The following is a 17,485-nucleotide window of genomic DNA, read 5'->3' as shown; positions in this document are numbered from 1 at the left end:
GGTTTTGCGGATTATTGAGGATGCTGGATACATTTATGTGAAATATTTGTATTCCCAGTGGGCTGGTATTGATGAATTCTGTCGATTTGAAAGTTTTAGGGAAGTCAAACTCACTGAATGTGACCTAGAATTGACCCCCCCCCCCCCCCCCCCCCCCCCTGTGCAGGTTGATGCTGGCAGCTCTGGTTGTATTGATCCTAATGGTGATCACCAGCTGCACCGCTCTGTTCTGCTGCTGCTTCGCCACAGATTACTACGGGCTGTGGTTGCAGGCGTACCATCGCAAAGACCTGTTCTGCCTCAGGGTCCTGGTGAGTGCTGCTCTTCATTCACTGAACAAAGTCTCTATTTTTAAGAATGTGCCATGAGAATGATGTCATCTCTGTGCTCATAAATGCTCCCATATACAGGTCCAGAATGGTTTGGCTCTCTACACCACATGGACTTCCATTGCGTCTCTGATCAACTTCTCATTGGTTCTCCACCTGTGGGGCGTAGCCAAGAGCACCGCGGCGACAGCATCTCTCTGCACCCTGTTTGCAGAGGTGGTGGCATGGTAGGCTCTGATTGGACGAAGTCATTTCAATAGTGACCCTACTGTTACTAGTTACCTGTGGAAAAAAGTAATCAGTAACCTTTTCTGTGAATTCATAGATGGACCACCAATCAGCTCCTGTCTTCACAGTAACTCGCACAGACGAGCTTCTTTCATTTAACCCTTCACATTCCAAAAGAAACTGAATAGGCGGATTCAAAGGATTTATTTCTTTGGAAATGATATTTTAAATACAATTTAAATCAAGTTATTTTGGTAAAACTAATTTAAAAAAAAAATGTTTTTAAATATTATTTTGTAGAATATCTTCGCCCCTCAGAGAGGGCCCTGACGGCTCGCCACTGTTGATAGGAAAAGCTGTCTTTCACTCAGCATATTCAGGCAGCAGCCTAACAATGAAACACATGAGCACATACTACAGTTTAAAAAAGCAGAAATATAATCTGAGCTCAGTTTTGGTTTAATGCAGTTAAGCTCACACACTATTTTATGAACATATAGGTTCACCTGCTGAATTAAAAACAGAACCAAAGAAAGTGAAAACCATAAAGCAGATTCAGGCAGTAGTGGGATGGGAATGTATTTATAAAATGTGGATAGAGAATGAAACCATTCAGCTGTCTTTGTCATATTTTATTTCTTGCCAGAAAGTTCAGTCAGTCATACAGTCTGTGAGTGAAAGACAAAGAGTAGAGTTTGGGTTGCATATTTAAACACAGAGAGAGGAGAAAGGGAGGGGTGAAGCTTGGTGATAACAAAGGAGCATTCTGGGAGTTAGGGAGGCCATATTAGTTTTTACAGTGTGTGTGTGTGTGTGTGTGTGTGTGTGTGTGTGTGTGTGTGTGTGTGTGTGTGTGTGTGTGTGTGTGTGTGTGTGTGTGTGTGTGTGTGTGTGTGTGTGTGTGTGTGTGTGTGTGTGTGTGTGTGTGTGTGTGTGTGTGTGTGTGTGTGTGTGTGTGTGTGTGTGTGTGTGTGTGTGTGTGTGTGTGTGTGTGTGTGTAGGTTCCTGATGGAGAACTGGCTGCTGGACCGCTGGGTGCGTAACATCCTGACGGTTTACCCGGTGGTGATCTTGGCTCTGGTCGGAAACGTCTTCAAACATTTTAACCCCGATGATCCCACTCCAAACTCTGTGTTCATGGGTGAGTTTACCATAATAACCAGCCCCTTCTTTCTGCAGTGAATATATGGATATTTATATATAAATCTGAGGACACCAGAGCCTCGCTGCGGGGAAACTTTAGCGCTGTTCCGAGTTTGTTCTAATCTGTCAAAATGCTTTCAGATTTTTCCAGTTTTCAGTGAGCTGCATGAGACGGATACTGACGGGCTGTCAGGAGAGAGAGAGAAGGAGAGGGAGAGAGGAAAAGAAAAGAGAGCTGTTGTGTTCAAAATTCCAGGACAGACAGACAACTTCTAAGTTTAACTATTTATTATAAGAGAGCAAAAGATATATATTCACTTGTCTGAATATGACGATAAGAGTTTTGTATTCTCAAAGCCAAAAAATGTGTTTTAAAATTGACCAAAATCACTATTATCTCAGAATGCATCCTAGTGAAATATCAATTATATTGGCATGTCGCATTCTCTTTAAGCCTCTAAAGCTCTGACCCAATCACTGCAGAGGTGGGAGTAAGTCCTACATGTGCAAGTCATGAGCAAGTCTCAAGTCTTGACCTACAAGTATCAAGCAAGTCCCAAGTCACTGTGGTGAGAGGCAAGCAAGTCAAGTCAAGTCATTGCTCAGGTCAAGCAAGTCAAGTCAAGTCATACAAAATTCTGATGAATAAGCCCAGTTTCCGCATTTAAATCAGTTAAAAGACAGTGGTTATGAAAATGGATTCAACCCACACTATGATCTTCATTACATCCACAGTTAATCATTTGAAATCTAATTTAGACCGATGACAATCATATTAGATTCATATTAACCCCAGAACTGTAGACAATATAGCTAGGACTCAAAAAGTCTGTTCAAAAAGGCAGAATTCCATATATGGCATTTTCCATTACACATATTTAATTTAAATGTCTGTTAACACTAGAACTGCAAACAGCGTCAGCACCTACATAGATATCATTTTCAAATCATTTAATTTGTTCCTCTTCATTATTTCCTTATAAACTAAGTAGGACGATTTAAAACTCACTTAATTGGGTTAATTTAGAAATGGCTTCAGTTTATCATCATAACAGATCAAAAAGTTCAGATAAATTTGACAATAAATCAAGGAATGATGCACTTCTACAAACAAAAACAACATAATTAAAACATTTAAACAAACTACTAAAAGTAGATGAACTACATTATTCAAAAGTTTCCAGTAACTTCTGATAATAACACAGGGGAAATAAACGAGACATCTCTTTTCCTCTCTCCCTCTCCTGACAGCCCGTGAGTATCAGGGTTAGTCAAAATGAATCCCTTGGCGGTTCTAGTATTCATTTACCCCGTTTTGTCTTCTCTTTGCTTAATCGATTTGAAACCAAGTGTAACGTAGCTTAAACTTAACATTAGCTTTCTAGCTAACACAACACAGTCATGTAGCCCAGGGGTTCCCAACCCCCGGTCCGCGGACCGGTACCAGGCCGCGGAGGTGTTACTGCCGGGCCGCGAAATAGCTGTGAGTTTATCGTAATATTTGCAGAATTATAAATATTTTAAAATATTTTATCAAACATTTTTTTTATTTAAATTTTATTTTTGCACCTATACCAGTCATATTATTTCATCCAAAACATACAAAATGAATCAAAATTGGTTAGCATAAGGTCTCAGCCTCTCGTGCACAGAGAAAGTTACCGGTGCGCCAATAGGAAGTGGAGCACACAGGAGACAACCGTTTAATCGCAGACTGCTATGTTTATGTTGGGAAATAGCAGTGCATACATTATTTGAGATATATTTCGAACTCGGACTTCATTTTAAGGACATTGCGGCCAGGGGTGTAGAGCTATTTTTTTTATTTGTAAAACCTCCTTCACTTCACTCCTTCACTCACGAAGGCAGCCTCTGAGAAGTGCAGCACCAGCGCGTACACACCGCCTTCACTGTGTCCCCACTGCAGGCTGCTACGTTTCACACACACACATCAAACGGCCCGATTATTTTCCCTATTACTCGTTGTATGAAGGAAATGTCCGGTCACAAAGGCGCATGATGTGTATGTGCTCTGCTCAGCTCTGCTGTGTGTGTGTGTGTGTGTGTGTGTGTGTGTGTGTGTGTGTGTGTGTGTGTGTGTGTGTGTGTGTGTGTGTGTGTGTGTGTGTGTGTGTGTGTGTGTGTGTGTGTGTGTGTGTGTGTGTGTGTGTGTGTGTGTGTGTGTGTGTGTGTGTGTGTGTGTGTGTGTGTGTGTGTGTGTGTGTGTGTGAGAGAGAGTTGCAGGTGCAGGCAGACAGTCGGACACCCAGTGTGTGTGTGTGTGTGTGTGTGTGTGTGTGTGTGTGTGTGTGTGTGTGTGTGTGTGTGTGTGTGTGTGTGTGTGTGTGTGTGTGTGTGTGTGTGTGTGTGTGTGTGTGTGTGTGTGTGTGTGTGTGTGTGTGTGGGTGGGTGGGTGGGTGGGTGGGTGTGTGTGTGTGTATTTTCGGTGTGTTTGTGTGTCCAACAACGGAATTTGTTTTCAAATGACCATGAACAGTAATTTATACACATCTGGCCAACTCCATAGGTATGTGGTTGTTCCCAAAATAAGTTAGTTTAATCTTAATCTCGATGTAGTGCTAAATGCTGTCGGAGTGCAAAGGAACGAACGCCCCGGTATGACGTTATTATGGCTGGCAAACAAGCCCAGGGGTCTCCCTGACATTTCAGTTACAGTGGGGCAAAAAAGTATTTAGTCAGCCACCAATTGTGCAAGTTCTCCCACTTAAAAAGATGAGAAAGGCCTGTAATTTTCATCCTAGGTATACCTCAACTATGAGAGACAAAATGAGGGGGAAAATATCCAGAAAATCACATTGTCTGATTATTAAAGAATTTATTTGCAAATTATGGTGGAAAATAAGTATTTGGTCAATAACAAAAGTTCATCTCAATACTTTGTTATAAAACCCTTTGTTGGCAATGACAGAGGTCAAACGTTTTCTGTAAGTCTTCACAAGGTTTTCACACACTGTTGCTGGTATTTTGGCCCATTCCTCCATGCAGATCTCCTCTAGAGCAGTAATGTTTTGGGGCTGTCGCTGGGCAACACGGACTTTCAACTCCCTCCAAAGATTTTCTATGGGGTTGATATCTGGAGACTGGCTAGGCCACTCCAGGACCTTGAAATGCTTCTTACGAAGCCACTCCTTCGTTGCCCGGGCGGTGTGTTTGGGATCATTGTCATGCTGAAAGACCCAGCCACGTTTCATCTTCAATGCCCTTGCTGATGGAAGGAGGTTATCACTCAAAATCTCACGATACATGGCCCCATTCATTCTTTCCTTTACACGGATCAGTCGTCCTGGTCCCTTTGGAGAAAAACAGCCCCAAAGCATGATGTTTCCACCCCCATGTTTCACAGTAGGTATGGTGTTATTTGGATGCAACTCAGCATTCTTTCTCCTCCAAACACGTCTAGTTGAGTTTTTACCAAAAAGTTCTATTTTGGTTTCATCTGACCATATGACATTCTCCCAATCTTCTTCTGGATCATCTAAATGCTCTCTAGCAAACTTCAGACGGGCCCGGACATGTACTGGCTTAAGCAGGGGGACACGTCTGGCACTGCAGGATTTGAGTCCCTGGCGGCGTAGTGTGTTACTGATGGTAGTGTTACTTTGGTCCCAGCTCTCTGCAGGTCATTGGCTAGGTCCCCCCGTGTGGTTCTGGGATTTTTGCTCACCGTTCTTGTGATCATTTTGACCCCACGGGGTGAGATCTTGCGTGGAGCCCCAGATCGAGGGAGATTATCAGTGGTCTTGTATGTCTTCCATTTTCTAATAATTGCTCCCACAGTTGATTTCTTCACACCAAGCTGCTTCCCTATTGTAGATTCAGTCTTCCCAGCCTGGTGCAGGTCTACAATTTTGTTTCTGGTGTCCTTTGACAGCTCTTTGGTCTTGGCCATAGTGGAGTTTGGAGTGTGACTGTTTGAGGTTGTGGACAGGTGTCTTTTATACTGATAACGAGTTCAAACAGGTGCCATTAATACAGTTAACAAGTGGAGGACAGAGGAGGTTCTTAAAGAAGAAGTTACAGGTCTGTGAGAGCCAGAAATCTTGTTTGTTTAATTTGCAAATAAATTCTTTAAAAATCAGACAATGTGATTTTCTGGATTTTTTTTTTTCTCATTTTGTCTCTCATAGTTGAGGTATACCTAGGAGGAAAATTATAGGCCTCTCTCGTCTTTTTAAGTGGGAGAACTTGCACAATTGGTGGCTGACTAAATACTTTTTTGCCCCATATCAATATGTGTACAGTGGTCCTAATTTGTTTTAATTGTATCCTGGTTTTAAACGTTGTTAATATGTTTTGGATACATATTGTTCTATTATTTTTTCAGGCTTTTACATACAATTAGTCACTGTTGCCACCTATATTAGGCTATATTATATATTATATTAATATTTGTAAAGCGGTCCTAATTTTTTGTTTTAATTGTATCCTGGTTTTAAACGTTATTAATATGTTTTGGAGGCATATTGGTATTTCTTCAGGCTGTTAAATACAGTTAGCCTCTGTTGCCACCTGCTGGTGAGTAAATATTAAATCAGCTCAATTGACAACAGGTCCGCACATTTTTTTAATGCATCTGCTGGTCCTTGGCACAATAAAGGTTGGGAACCCCTGATGTAGTCTACCTTTCTCTGTGTTTTTTTTTTGTAGTGACGGATGAAGGTGGATGTTGTGGTGGTCCTGTCACTGAGCTTTATGCTGCAGACCCTGCATACCGCTGTTCTCTTCTTATTAGCGTCATCGACAAAATAACCCTTGAATCCAAACTTCACTATTTTTGGAGTAAAGCTAGCCGCTGCCATGTTAACTGACACTCCTGCCGTCTAGTGGGTTGCCAGGTTTGCGCGCATGGCGTTATAATCACGTTTTTCGAAAAAACTAAACGTAATATCCCACTACAAAAAGAAACGCAAATATTTAATTTTAAACAGTCAAGTCCTTTCAAGTCATCTGTCTCAAGCTTAAGTCAAGTCTCGAGTCATGAATATCAAGTCCAAGTCAAGTCTTTTATCAATGTTAGTCAAGCAAGTCTCAAGTCAAAAAATATGCGACTCGAGTCAAGTCATGCGGCTCGAGTCTGACTCGAGTCAAGTCATGTGACTCGAGTCCCCACCTCTGAATCACTGACTGTGTCCTTTTGTTCCCTTATGTGTCCATCAGTGGTTCTGCTGGTGTTGGCCTGTGTGCTGCTGATCTCCCGCCTCATCACCGTCATCTGGAGGAACATGTGGCGGCCCCTCCACTCCCCCGGCTCGGCCCGGCTCATGGTGTCCCCCCTCGATGGCGGAGCGTTCAAGATCTTAACCTAATCACCGGGAAGCTGTGCATCAGCTCCTGTGGCCCTGCTGCCTCTAAAGTCTACAGGACCCTCTCCTGTGGCCCTGCTGCCTCTAAAGTCTACAGTAGGCCTGTCACGATAAATAATTTTGTTGGACGATAAATGTTCCTGGAAATTATTGCGATAAACGATAATATTGTCGGCACCATTGTAAGACCATTTTAGACCACTGACATACTGATAATATATCATAATAATTCTAGTACATCCTTTCAAACAGAACTTTTTATTGAACATTCAACATTGCAAATGAAATGTGAAATAATATTCAAATATATAAATGATATATAATAAATAAAACTAATTAATTAAATTATAATAAATTAATTAAATCACAAACAACCAAAACAATAAATTAAATAGACTCAGGCTGGAAAACAGAGCTCTCAATCCATCTATCTATCCATCTCTATATAGATGGATAGATAAATATATATAAATATATATATAAATAAATCAATATGAGCACACATTGTCTCACAAGCAAAAAAAATCTCCTTAAAACAACAGTCATGTGTACAGTCCACTGTCCATACAAAGGCCCAGATGCCTCAACAGGCCATATCCAAATCTGTTTTTCAAAGTTTTCGAGCAAGGAACACCAACATGTTTGCATTGCCGGGCAAATGCATCTTTGATTGTAAACTGTCGGGAAGGTGGGGGCTCTCCATCTCCATCTGCCGTGTTTGCTACCAGCTGGGAAAACGGAATGGAGTGGTTGTGTTTTAGGTGTAGTTTAAAATGCGTGGTATTGCCTGCTTTTGTCGCTACCTTTTTTAAAGAAATGCGACACACCGCCCGGCTCATTCAAGTCCGTAGGTTGGCCTCGTTGATTTGGCTTGAATCCAAAATACTGCCACACCGGAGAATCGAGATGTGTAGGTTTTGTAACCAATTCCATTTCACTTTAAATTCCCCGCGAGTAAGTCACACGTTGTCTCCCGCTTGTCGCTATATTATTAATTTGGCTGCTACGCTGCTGTACGTGCACACAGTGTACTGACCTGGCTCTGTGTCAGCCCCGCCCCTCACAGCGCGCATGGACGGCAGCCACAGCTCGTCTGGCAGCCACAGCGCTCCTAGCTAAAATGCTGGTCACATCCTTATGTAAACAAACACGCATGTAAACGGCAATTTATCGAGCTCAGAAAAGTTATCGAGTCCATTTTAATTTATCGTACGATAAGTCAATTTATCGATTATCGCGACAGGCCTAGTCTACAGGACCCTCTCCTGTGGCCCTGCTGCCTCTAAACTCTACAGGACTCTCTCCTGTGGCCCTGCTGCCTCTAAAGTCTACAGGACCCTCTCCTGTGGCCCTGCTGCCTCTAAACTCTACAGGACTCTCTCCTGTGGCCCTGCTGCCTCTAAAGTCTACAGGACCCTCTAAACTCTACAGGGCTCTCTAAACTCTACAGGGCTCTCTCCTGTGGCCCTGCTGCCTCTAAACTCTACAGGGCTCTCTAAACTCTACAGGGCTCTCTAACCTCTACAGGACTCTCTCCTGGTGCCCTGCTGCCTCTAAACTCTACAGGGCTCTCTAAACTCTACAGGGCTCTCTCCTGTGGCCCTGTTGCCTCTAAACTCTACAGGGCTCTCTAAACTCTACAGGGCTCTCTAACCTCTACAGGACTCTCTCCTGGTGCCCTGCTGCCTCTAAACTCTACAGGGCTCTCTAAACTCTACAGGACTCTCTCCTGTGGCCCTGCTGCCTCTAAACTCTACAGGGCTCTCTAAACTCTACAGGACTCTCTCCTGTGGCCCTGCTGCCTCTAAACTCTACAGGACCCTCTCCTGTGGCACTGCTGCCTCTAAACTCTACAGGGCTCTCTCCTTTGGCCCTGCAAAGCTCCACAAGGGTCTGCACTCATGAAGGAGTGTAGCTAGTGATGGGGGTGCATACACAACATGGATAAGCACTTGTGTAAAAGAGAAAGCACTGAGTTTTTTCCTCTTCTCTCTAACTGAAATTCAGACAATACTACACTATCTTATAAATAATAATTCACTATTACGTCTGTTTACCACTACTTGCCATCAACACTGTCTATATGAAATACTTTTCATACAAATGCATGTGGTTTGAATATGTTTTATATTACTATTTTGAAGCAGTTTTATGGTTGCACGAATGGATCATTTTTTTGTACCCATTCAGTGACAATATATTCTGTCTATATATGCTGGCTTTCATACAGTAACATTTGAACTTGTTTAAAGTGTTGTTGAGTTCTTACCTATTTGCCAATTAAAGCTGCCATTTTATAATCTTATGCTGTTTGATTTCCTGAAAATCTGTTAAACATATAATCTGATTAGCACGTTATGTTTCCTCACTGTGGAAAAAAATAGATAAAAGATGATTAAAGTAAAGACAACATTAATAAGCGTTAAAAACACTTCTGAGAAGTTTACTTACCTTATTACTAAGATCTTTAGCTTCCTTTTGCTACCAGTGCCGCTCATGTAATGATTGCTGCATCGTCAGAAAGCAGCAGCCATTGGTTCTCTATTTCTGTAAACTGAAGGTTGTGTTTGTCATGGCTCGATGTCTTTTTATTTGACTGTTTATTGTGTTTTCTGCCATCTAGTGGTCATAATTGAGGAATGCAGATTAAATAACATTAATGTTATGAAGTCCTTGTCAAATAATATTTTATATTTAACGGCTTTGTTTGCTGTTGAACAAAATCTATTTAAACGAAATACTCCTTTCCTTGAATTTAATATAATTTTTACACAGAATACCACAATATAATTACATTTTTAAATCAGCACACATTCAAAGCAAATATATTTAGTTCCAGTGGGAGGAATCAGGGTACAGCAGAATGTCAGAAACAGAGGTTTGAAATGAGTTGCCGAATAGAAAACCTATTAAACACAAAAATAAAAGGAAGAATAATAAGGACAATGAATACTACAATGCCAATTATAAATGAACACGGATCATGTGTGACCCGAGGCCTGTACTACGAAGCCGGTTCAACATAACCTGGATATGTTTGAGTTACCCGAGGCCTGTACTACGAAGCTGGTTCAACCCAGAGTCATAGAGAGATAAGAAAATAAAATAATAATAATAAAATAGAGAGATTTCTCTCTAGGGCTCTGGCTCAACCTAACCTGGATATGTTTGAGTTAGCCGGTTGGCCTAATCCAAAACATACGCGCTCTCGCTAAACTGTCCTACGACGCTGGCTATCAACTCGATCGCTTAAGCCAGCCGTGTCCTATCTAGTTAGGTGCGCGTTCACATGAAAGGGGTGGTATTTGGAGCATTCGACCAATCACAAACATGGACACGCGTACTGAAGGGCAGCGCAGCGTCATACTTCCTGAATGAAATAATACATATATATATAAATAAATATATATATATATATATATATAAATAAATATATATATATATATATATATATATAAATAAATATATATATATATATATATATATATATATATATATATATATATATATATATATATATATATATAATTAGACAAATATGAAGAGGTTAAACTTTAAACATCCGACTTAAACACTTTATCCAGGATAAAAGCCACATAGTTGCACCTGCAAGGTGAATACAGAGAAAAAGTGTTTGAATGCGTACATTAACAGGTTTATGATATCACTGCCTCGTCTAAGACACGAGTGGATTTGTCTCGAGTGTTTCGTCAACTTAATGTGTTGCTTAAAAAATAATACTTCTGCATACAGTATGTGACACTGTGAGTGTTGCATGGCCAGATACGGCTCAGCTGACTCAGCTAAAGTAATATATGATACATGATGTGATATGTCGAGGACTGTACTTAATTTTACTCTGATCCGGTTACTTATGTTGTGGCAGATATTTAAGTAAGCTTTCTTAACGCTAATGTTATAATAGTCAGATTGCTCTGAAGATGGGGGGTGATATTCTATTAATGTTCACGTTCACACAGTCGGTGATTTTTGCCGGCCGTCTTTCCTAGATTTCCTGTCTCCTGTAATATGAATCGATCGCTTTAAACTCCGCACACTGAGCTCTGATTGGTCAGCAGGCAGTGCTTTCACTGAGTTGAGCTCTTACCCCTAGATTCCACCGGGTCCGTCTGCGTCGCGTTGCGGCTGTGCCGCGGTTTTGGTCCGGTCTCCTCCGGCGTCATACCCTACCGTGCGCGTTTCAGAAGCATTTCAGAAGCGGAGCGTCTTGCCTGCCAGCTCGCAGTTTTTGTTGATTTGGGCATATTTCCTGGACAGGCTACTTTGTACAGACAAAGTTAATAATAATTGTAATATTCCAGTTATAAACGACATGAATCGAAGATGTCTTGCTGTATTTTAGTGGTAAAAAAATGCACCTGGGGGGTATACTACGAAGCAGGATTTTCGTTTAGCAAGATAACTTCTGGGATTTCCGGTACTACGAAGCTGGTTCACTTTTTAGCGGGCTAGATCTCCATGGGGATTTATCCTGGAACCTAGTCTGTGCCAGGTCCGGCTCCAGGATGAAATTACTGAGGGGGGTGTGAAAAAATCCCAGGGGGCGATTTTTTTTTCACAACAACGAAAAATACTGGCAATGTAATGAATTGACACACCAAGCTTTTTTCCTTCTCACTGCTCTACAATCTCTTTGCTTCTTTATTTTTATTCTGGATTTACCCCTCTCGTTCTGTTATTTTCCTCTAATCTTTAATCATAGATAGTAGATAGTTGATAGATAGATAGATGGCTGCACTTTGGTTAACAGACTAACATTGATTTCCTCAATTTATGAATGGACAGGCTCTGTAATTATACCATAACCTGTTCTCCTCTATCACTTAACTCGTCTTCCTATACAGATTTACTTACTTACTATCTACTCTAGTCAGGTCAGGATTAAAGAAACATTAATCTGGTTGATTTTTTATTTTCAGGATTGAATGTTCAAATCAAGGCCTAAAACCTGGCATTTCATAAGAAAGTGACTAATATATAAACCAAATGTAATATTGGATCAAATACTACACCAAATGGACGGACACAGATTAAAAATAAAAATAAAGTCCCATGGTTAGTCTCTAGAGTCTAACTGCCATGAGAAAAATCAAATCAATGTTCCAAAATCCGTCACTAGATGTCGCTCATTGTACCAATACGGTTGATATAATACATAACATATTATTATTATAGTAAAAGGGCTCGCTTTGGCAAAAACCTGATCCATACAGGCAGCCCTAAATAATAACAAGTAACCACCATGTGTGGTGCTATCTGTAGTTGTCTGTCTTATTTTGTGTTGATGTCAAACAACAGGGATTTCAAGTCAATATACGAAAGTAAATCAAGAAATGAAGTAAATAAGCTGATCTTCAAGTTCCTCAAAAACACTGCTCTGAGGACAAGGATTTCATATAAACATTTAATAAATCAACAGTAGGTGGTGATATATGCTCCAAGTGGAAGCGATTCGCCATTAAAGACAAAAGAAGAAGAAGAAGAAGAAGTAGTAGAAGAAGAAGAAATACGCTAACGCTACAAACAGGCACAACACTGTTACTCTGTTTTTACTGACATGTAACATTTTATTTCACCTTGCTCTATTTTTTTAACGCACGTTCAAAAACTGGAAAATGTTCGGTAGTTTCAACCGGGTACCAGCCACCGAAAACGGGGACTCCGAGCTTTAAAAACATTTAGTGGCACCAGATTGCTCAGTTTCCATTTCAATTGCAGACTGTTCCAAGACAGTGGACATCTAAATGCTATCTTCACTAAGATAGTCCTAGCAGTTGGCACATTTAATAAAACTATCGCATGCGATCTCAGGCATGGCCCGTTGGCATGGCCAGGCCTGTCATAAAATGCACCCCCCCCCCAAAAAGAGGTTTCTATTAATCCCACCCTCAAGCATTTTTCAGGGTATGGTTCTAGGACTGGTACCAATAAATGGAGCAAGTTTCATGAATGTAACACTTTTATTTTGTAAGATAGCAAGGGGGGGGCATATTGTGATGGCCAGGCCTGTCCTAAAATGCCCCCCCCCCCCCCCAAAAAAAGAGGTTTCTATTAATCCCACCCTCAAAAATATCTTTCAGGGTATGGTTCTAGGACTGGTACCAATAAATGGAGCAAGTTTCATGTAGGTGACACTTTTATTATGTAAGATAGCAAGGGGTGCATAGCGTGGCAAAAATATGCTGACAAAGACTATGTAACATAAACATATATTTTGATGATTAGATGACAACTATGTAAAATTAAACAATACATTTTAATGCACGTTTATACAGACAGGCCGTAACAATAATAATAAAAAGAAAGATTAAAAAAAAAAAAAACTGGAAAGGAAGTGACGAATTAATTTCGACACCACTACAGTACCATCAAATACGGAGCGAAAAGTTAAACCAGAATAATCAAGACTATATGAGCTACCACTAAACAACTCACAGTCTGAAAATGACCATTAATAAAAACCCTGAACGTTTACTTTTCGTTTTAAACATCGTTTTAAGGTATTAACGTGTCATTTAGAAATGCGCGTTCCCGTGACAAGGGGTGCATTTCATGACGGGGGTGCATAATTTGACACAACACCGGCCAAAATCACTGACTGTGTGAATGTGAAAATGAATAGAATATCACCTCCCATCTTCAGAGCAATCTGACTATTATAACTAGGCTATTATACTATTATGTTAAGAAAGCTTAATTAAATATCTGCCACAACATAAGTAACCGGATCAAAGTAACATTACGTCCTACAGTCCGCGGCACTGAGTGCAGACGTCGATGTGTCCCATTATCTGTCGGATTATATATATGGTGCTATGTTGCTTTTATCCTGGATAAAGTGTTTAAGTCATGGATGTTTAAAGTTTAACTTCTTCATATTTGTCTAATATTATAGTTGACTTTTCATTCAGGAAGTATGATGCTGCACTCTCAGTACGCTTCTCCAGGTTTTTTGTGATTGGTCGAATGCTCCAGATACCACCCCTTTTATGTGAACGCGCACCTAACTAGATAGGACACGGCTGGCTTGAGCGAACGAGTTGATAGCCATGCGTTGTAGGACAGTTTAGCGAGAGCGGCTTTGTTTTGGATTAAGTCAACCGGATAACTCAAAACATATCCAGGATAGGTTGAACTAGATTCGTAGTATACCCCCCTGGTCCCGACCAGGTTAGCCGCACAGCATAAGTTACCATGGATACCATCTAGCCTGCTAAAAAGAGAACCAGCTTCGTAGGACCGGAAACCCCGAGTTTTCCCTGAAGTGTTGGAGATTTGGAGGATGTTGAAAACCAACCTCGTCTCCGCGTGTCGTTTGACAAGCTGGGTGAGTTCGGGAAAAGGGAGGGATTAAGGAACACCAGAATACAAGTTAAACAATAATCCTGCTTTAATGATATACAGTAACGATACAAAATACAAATACAAAGAAATCACGAAGCACTCTGCAGAGTACTCCGGGCTCAGGTTCTACCACGTGTGAGACAGGTCTCAGGAACGGCCGGTGAAAAACAAGAGCGCGAACCAAAGGAAAACACAGTCTTTCATACTAAAACACAGGAGGAGGAGGTGTACGTGCTTTCCCCCAGAGGTCATCTTATTGGCAGAGACCAACACATGGCCTGTCGCACCCAATCAGTGCGACACAGCAGCTTGTAGCCAGCACACACACATCTCCTTTATGGCCCTTGGTCCCTGAGTCCATCTTCCCGCCTCCTGACTGCCACACACAAGTTAAAAGTATGTTTTAAGATATAGTTGTTATAGTTGGCTAAATATACGTAATACATGTTAATTACTTTCATATCAATAACAACGAGGAACACATTACCTATGCTCTTAAGCAGTATTAGAGATGCTTTTCAAATAGTCCAACTTCTCACAGGCTTACCTATAGCCCCTCCATTTGTTTGAGCTATTGTTCACATCTTTACTTCAAATAAAAGGTTTCACATTGTATATTTTCAGCTTCCTTTACACATACTGCTATTATTAACACAAAGTAACTAACCACACACCTCTATTGAAAACAAGTCGATTCCCCTGACAATTGACCTGCTGAACCTCTTCGGAATGTGTCCCTCCCCCACCTCTCTCGTCCCTGTCATAAAAACTGCTTCCATTTCATATAGAGTAATAAAAGATGTTTAAGCTAATTTCTCCACAATGTTTGTAGCCATTTAGTACCCACACATGAAAGAATAAGAACAGAGGTATAGTTGACCAGTAATCATGTAGCAGATCTATTTACTGCAATGAAAACACACACACACACATCTGCTTCAAGCCTGTGTAAGCACCCCCTTCTTTTACGAGGGGAACATTCCAGCGTCTGGCACTATTCCCAAATATGGTGTCCCCTTCTCACCTCTCTCTCCATACACAAGGACTTCACCTCAATATATTGGGGGAGGGAAAAGATACTTTGTCCTTTCTAATTTAACACACATGAATATAAATAAGGTGGCATTAAAAGGAATATACCAGATTTAACTTTCCTGTCATACCACGTTACTTTAATACTTCAAATAATTCAAATAATCCTTCAATTCCCCCTTTTTGGTCTCGCATTCACGAGACCAACACACATAAGACATTTGAAACAACAAAACTACTGTTGTACTGTGGCAGCTGATAGGGAGGGGGAGATGCGGCCTTTCCTTCAAAGGTGGAACTGATTAATCTGATCAGAGAGAAGTAGACTCCTCTGCTGCCTCGAGAAGTCCCCCAGCCCGCTGACGCCTCCTTCCAAGTCGTCTGCTGTAGGGATGTCCGCGAGGTCCTTCTCCTCCAGTCCCCTGATGCCTGCTTCCAAGTCGTCTGCTGTAGGGATGTCCGCGTTGACGATAGCCAGGTCCATCCTGATGTCCTCCAAGGTCCTATCCGCACACTGGCTCCAGTAGTACCAGATGTCCCCCTTTGCTCCTCGGCGGACGGCATGAGATGTCCTCTGGGTCACTCTGTAGAGGCCGGAGAACCTGGGGTTGAGTCACGTAGGCCTGACGACCTTCAGCCAGACGAACTCCGCTGTGTCGGCCTCCTGCTCCTCGGGTCCCCCTTTTGGCGTCAGCATCCTGTGTGGAGAAATCTGATACCCACCCCTCCAGTCTACGCTCAGTGCTTCTGGGCCCTCAGGTGTTTGACCCACCGCTGGTAGGCCACTTCAGAATTCTAATACTTGGCCTGTGTCAACAAAATAAACCCCAACATCTTCAGGTGAACTAAATAACATATTTGAATAGCTCTGAATTCCTGACAAGCATCTGTGTTATTATAAATGAAATCTTTGAGATCCCATTTAAAATCTAAATATAATATGAACTGCTAACGTCTCTGGTAATGGAACACACTAATATTATGGATTAAAAACAACTAAAATCATGATACTGACAAAGTGAATAATTTCCAGGCGAGACTGCTTCTACCTGTCCCTGCTTGGATATTATCAAGCTGAAAAATGAATACAGAAATCCAACATACTGTCATCAAATGTCTTTCTATTATGACTTTAAATTAAATGTACATCCCCATAATGATCTAAACAGTCTATGGCTTTTACTTCTTTACCAGGCTAGTTACAAGATGTTGTCTAAATTAAATTCTATCTCATTACATTACTATGTTTTAACTTAGCTGTAATATGTTCTTTCTACATTTCAAACCTCAGTTACTTTAATACCTGTTGAAATATTACAAAATTGTTTCATTATCACAGTTCACCCTCTCATTCTCATTCTGGAATGACATCTCTCTCAGTAGCCCCTTGGCCACTGATTCTGCATCTGTGTTACCTGTTATAACTCAATCAATATTAGAAACATGTCAACATTAATCAAACATTATCTTATCCCCAGATAGGGAGCAGGTTAAATCTAAAACTGTCAATCAATGGTCAGATTGAACATCTGAGTTGGGGCGGCAGGTTTCTTCCAGTCCCTAAATGAAAATATCCCACACTCCCCCTTTTTACACATGTAAACATGTGTAATAAAATCCTGTATGGGAAGAAAACCTTCAGGTAACCAGTGGTTATAAGAAAATACCAAACATCATTCACAAAAGTACATCCATCATTTTTCACAGTAAACACTCCAGGGAAAATAAGTGTTCATTTCCAGCTGGCAGTCCTAAAAGAAACAGAATCTTTAGATTTTAGTTTGAGTTTTACATTTGCAAACCGCCAACTCCTGTGGGAATTAGAAACGGGTCACATGTGCATTTTTCCAAATGTGTGAAATCGTAGGAAACCTGTGTTTCCCATGGAGCTCCAAAATAATGTATTAGTCTAAAGACATGCTCGGTTAGTTATTGTTTTAGAATCATGCAGTTACACTGATCACATGCAGAAATTCCTCCACACTCACTCTGTCAGGTTGTAAAGTCAAGTTTGGTCAGCCCCAGAGTCAGTCATTGATAGTGCTTTTCTCAAGTCACACTGTC

General features: G+C 41.0%; 1 protein-coding gene and 1 long non-coding RNA gene across 2 annotated transcripts in view; one reads left to right on the top strand and one right to left on the bottom strand.

Moving 5' to 3' along the window:
• Positions 1–9,329, top strand: part of LOC307017949 (uncharacterized protein) — a 32,613-nt gene extending 23,284 nt beyond the window's left edge. Inside the window, exons 4-7 of the mRNA XM_079647934.1 lie at positions 167–311; positions 411–556; positions 1,559–1,698; positions 6,879–9,329. Of these exons, the coding sequence (XP_079504060.1) occupies positions 167–311; positions 411–556; positions 1,559–1,698; positions 6,879–7,027 (580 nt within the window). The 3' untranslated portion in view covers positions 7,028–9,329. The remainder of the gene's footprint in view (positions 1–166; positions 312–410; positions 557–1,558; positions 1,699–6,878) is intronic.
• A 4,630-nt stretch (positions 9,330–13,959) lies between these two features.
• LOC307020729 lies at positions 13,960–15,848 on the bottom strand. The gene is made up of 2 exons (XR_013802966.1): positions 14,937–15,848; positions 13,960–14,765 (listed from the first exon to the last, which is right to left on the bottom strand). It is a non-coding gene; the product is annotated as an uncharacterized lncRNA (long non-coding RNA).
• Positions 15,849–17,485: the final 1,637 nt, after the last annotated feature.

The sequence above is a fragment of the Notothenia rossii genome (assembly GCF_949606895.1).
Source record: "Notothenia rossii genome assembly, chromosome: 9".
In the NCBI taxonomy this organism is placed as follows: domain Eukaryota; kingdom Metazoa; phylum Chordata; class Actinopteri; order Perciformes; family Nototheniidae; genus Notothenia; species Notothenia rossii.
This window is presented reverse-complemented; position numbering and strand designations above follow the sequence as displayed.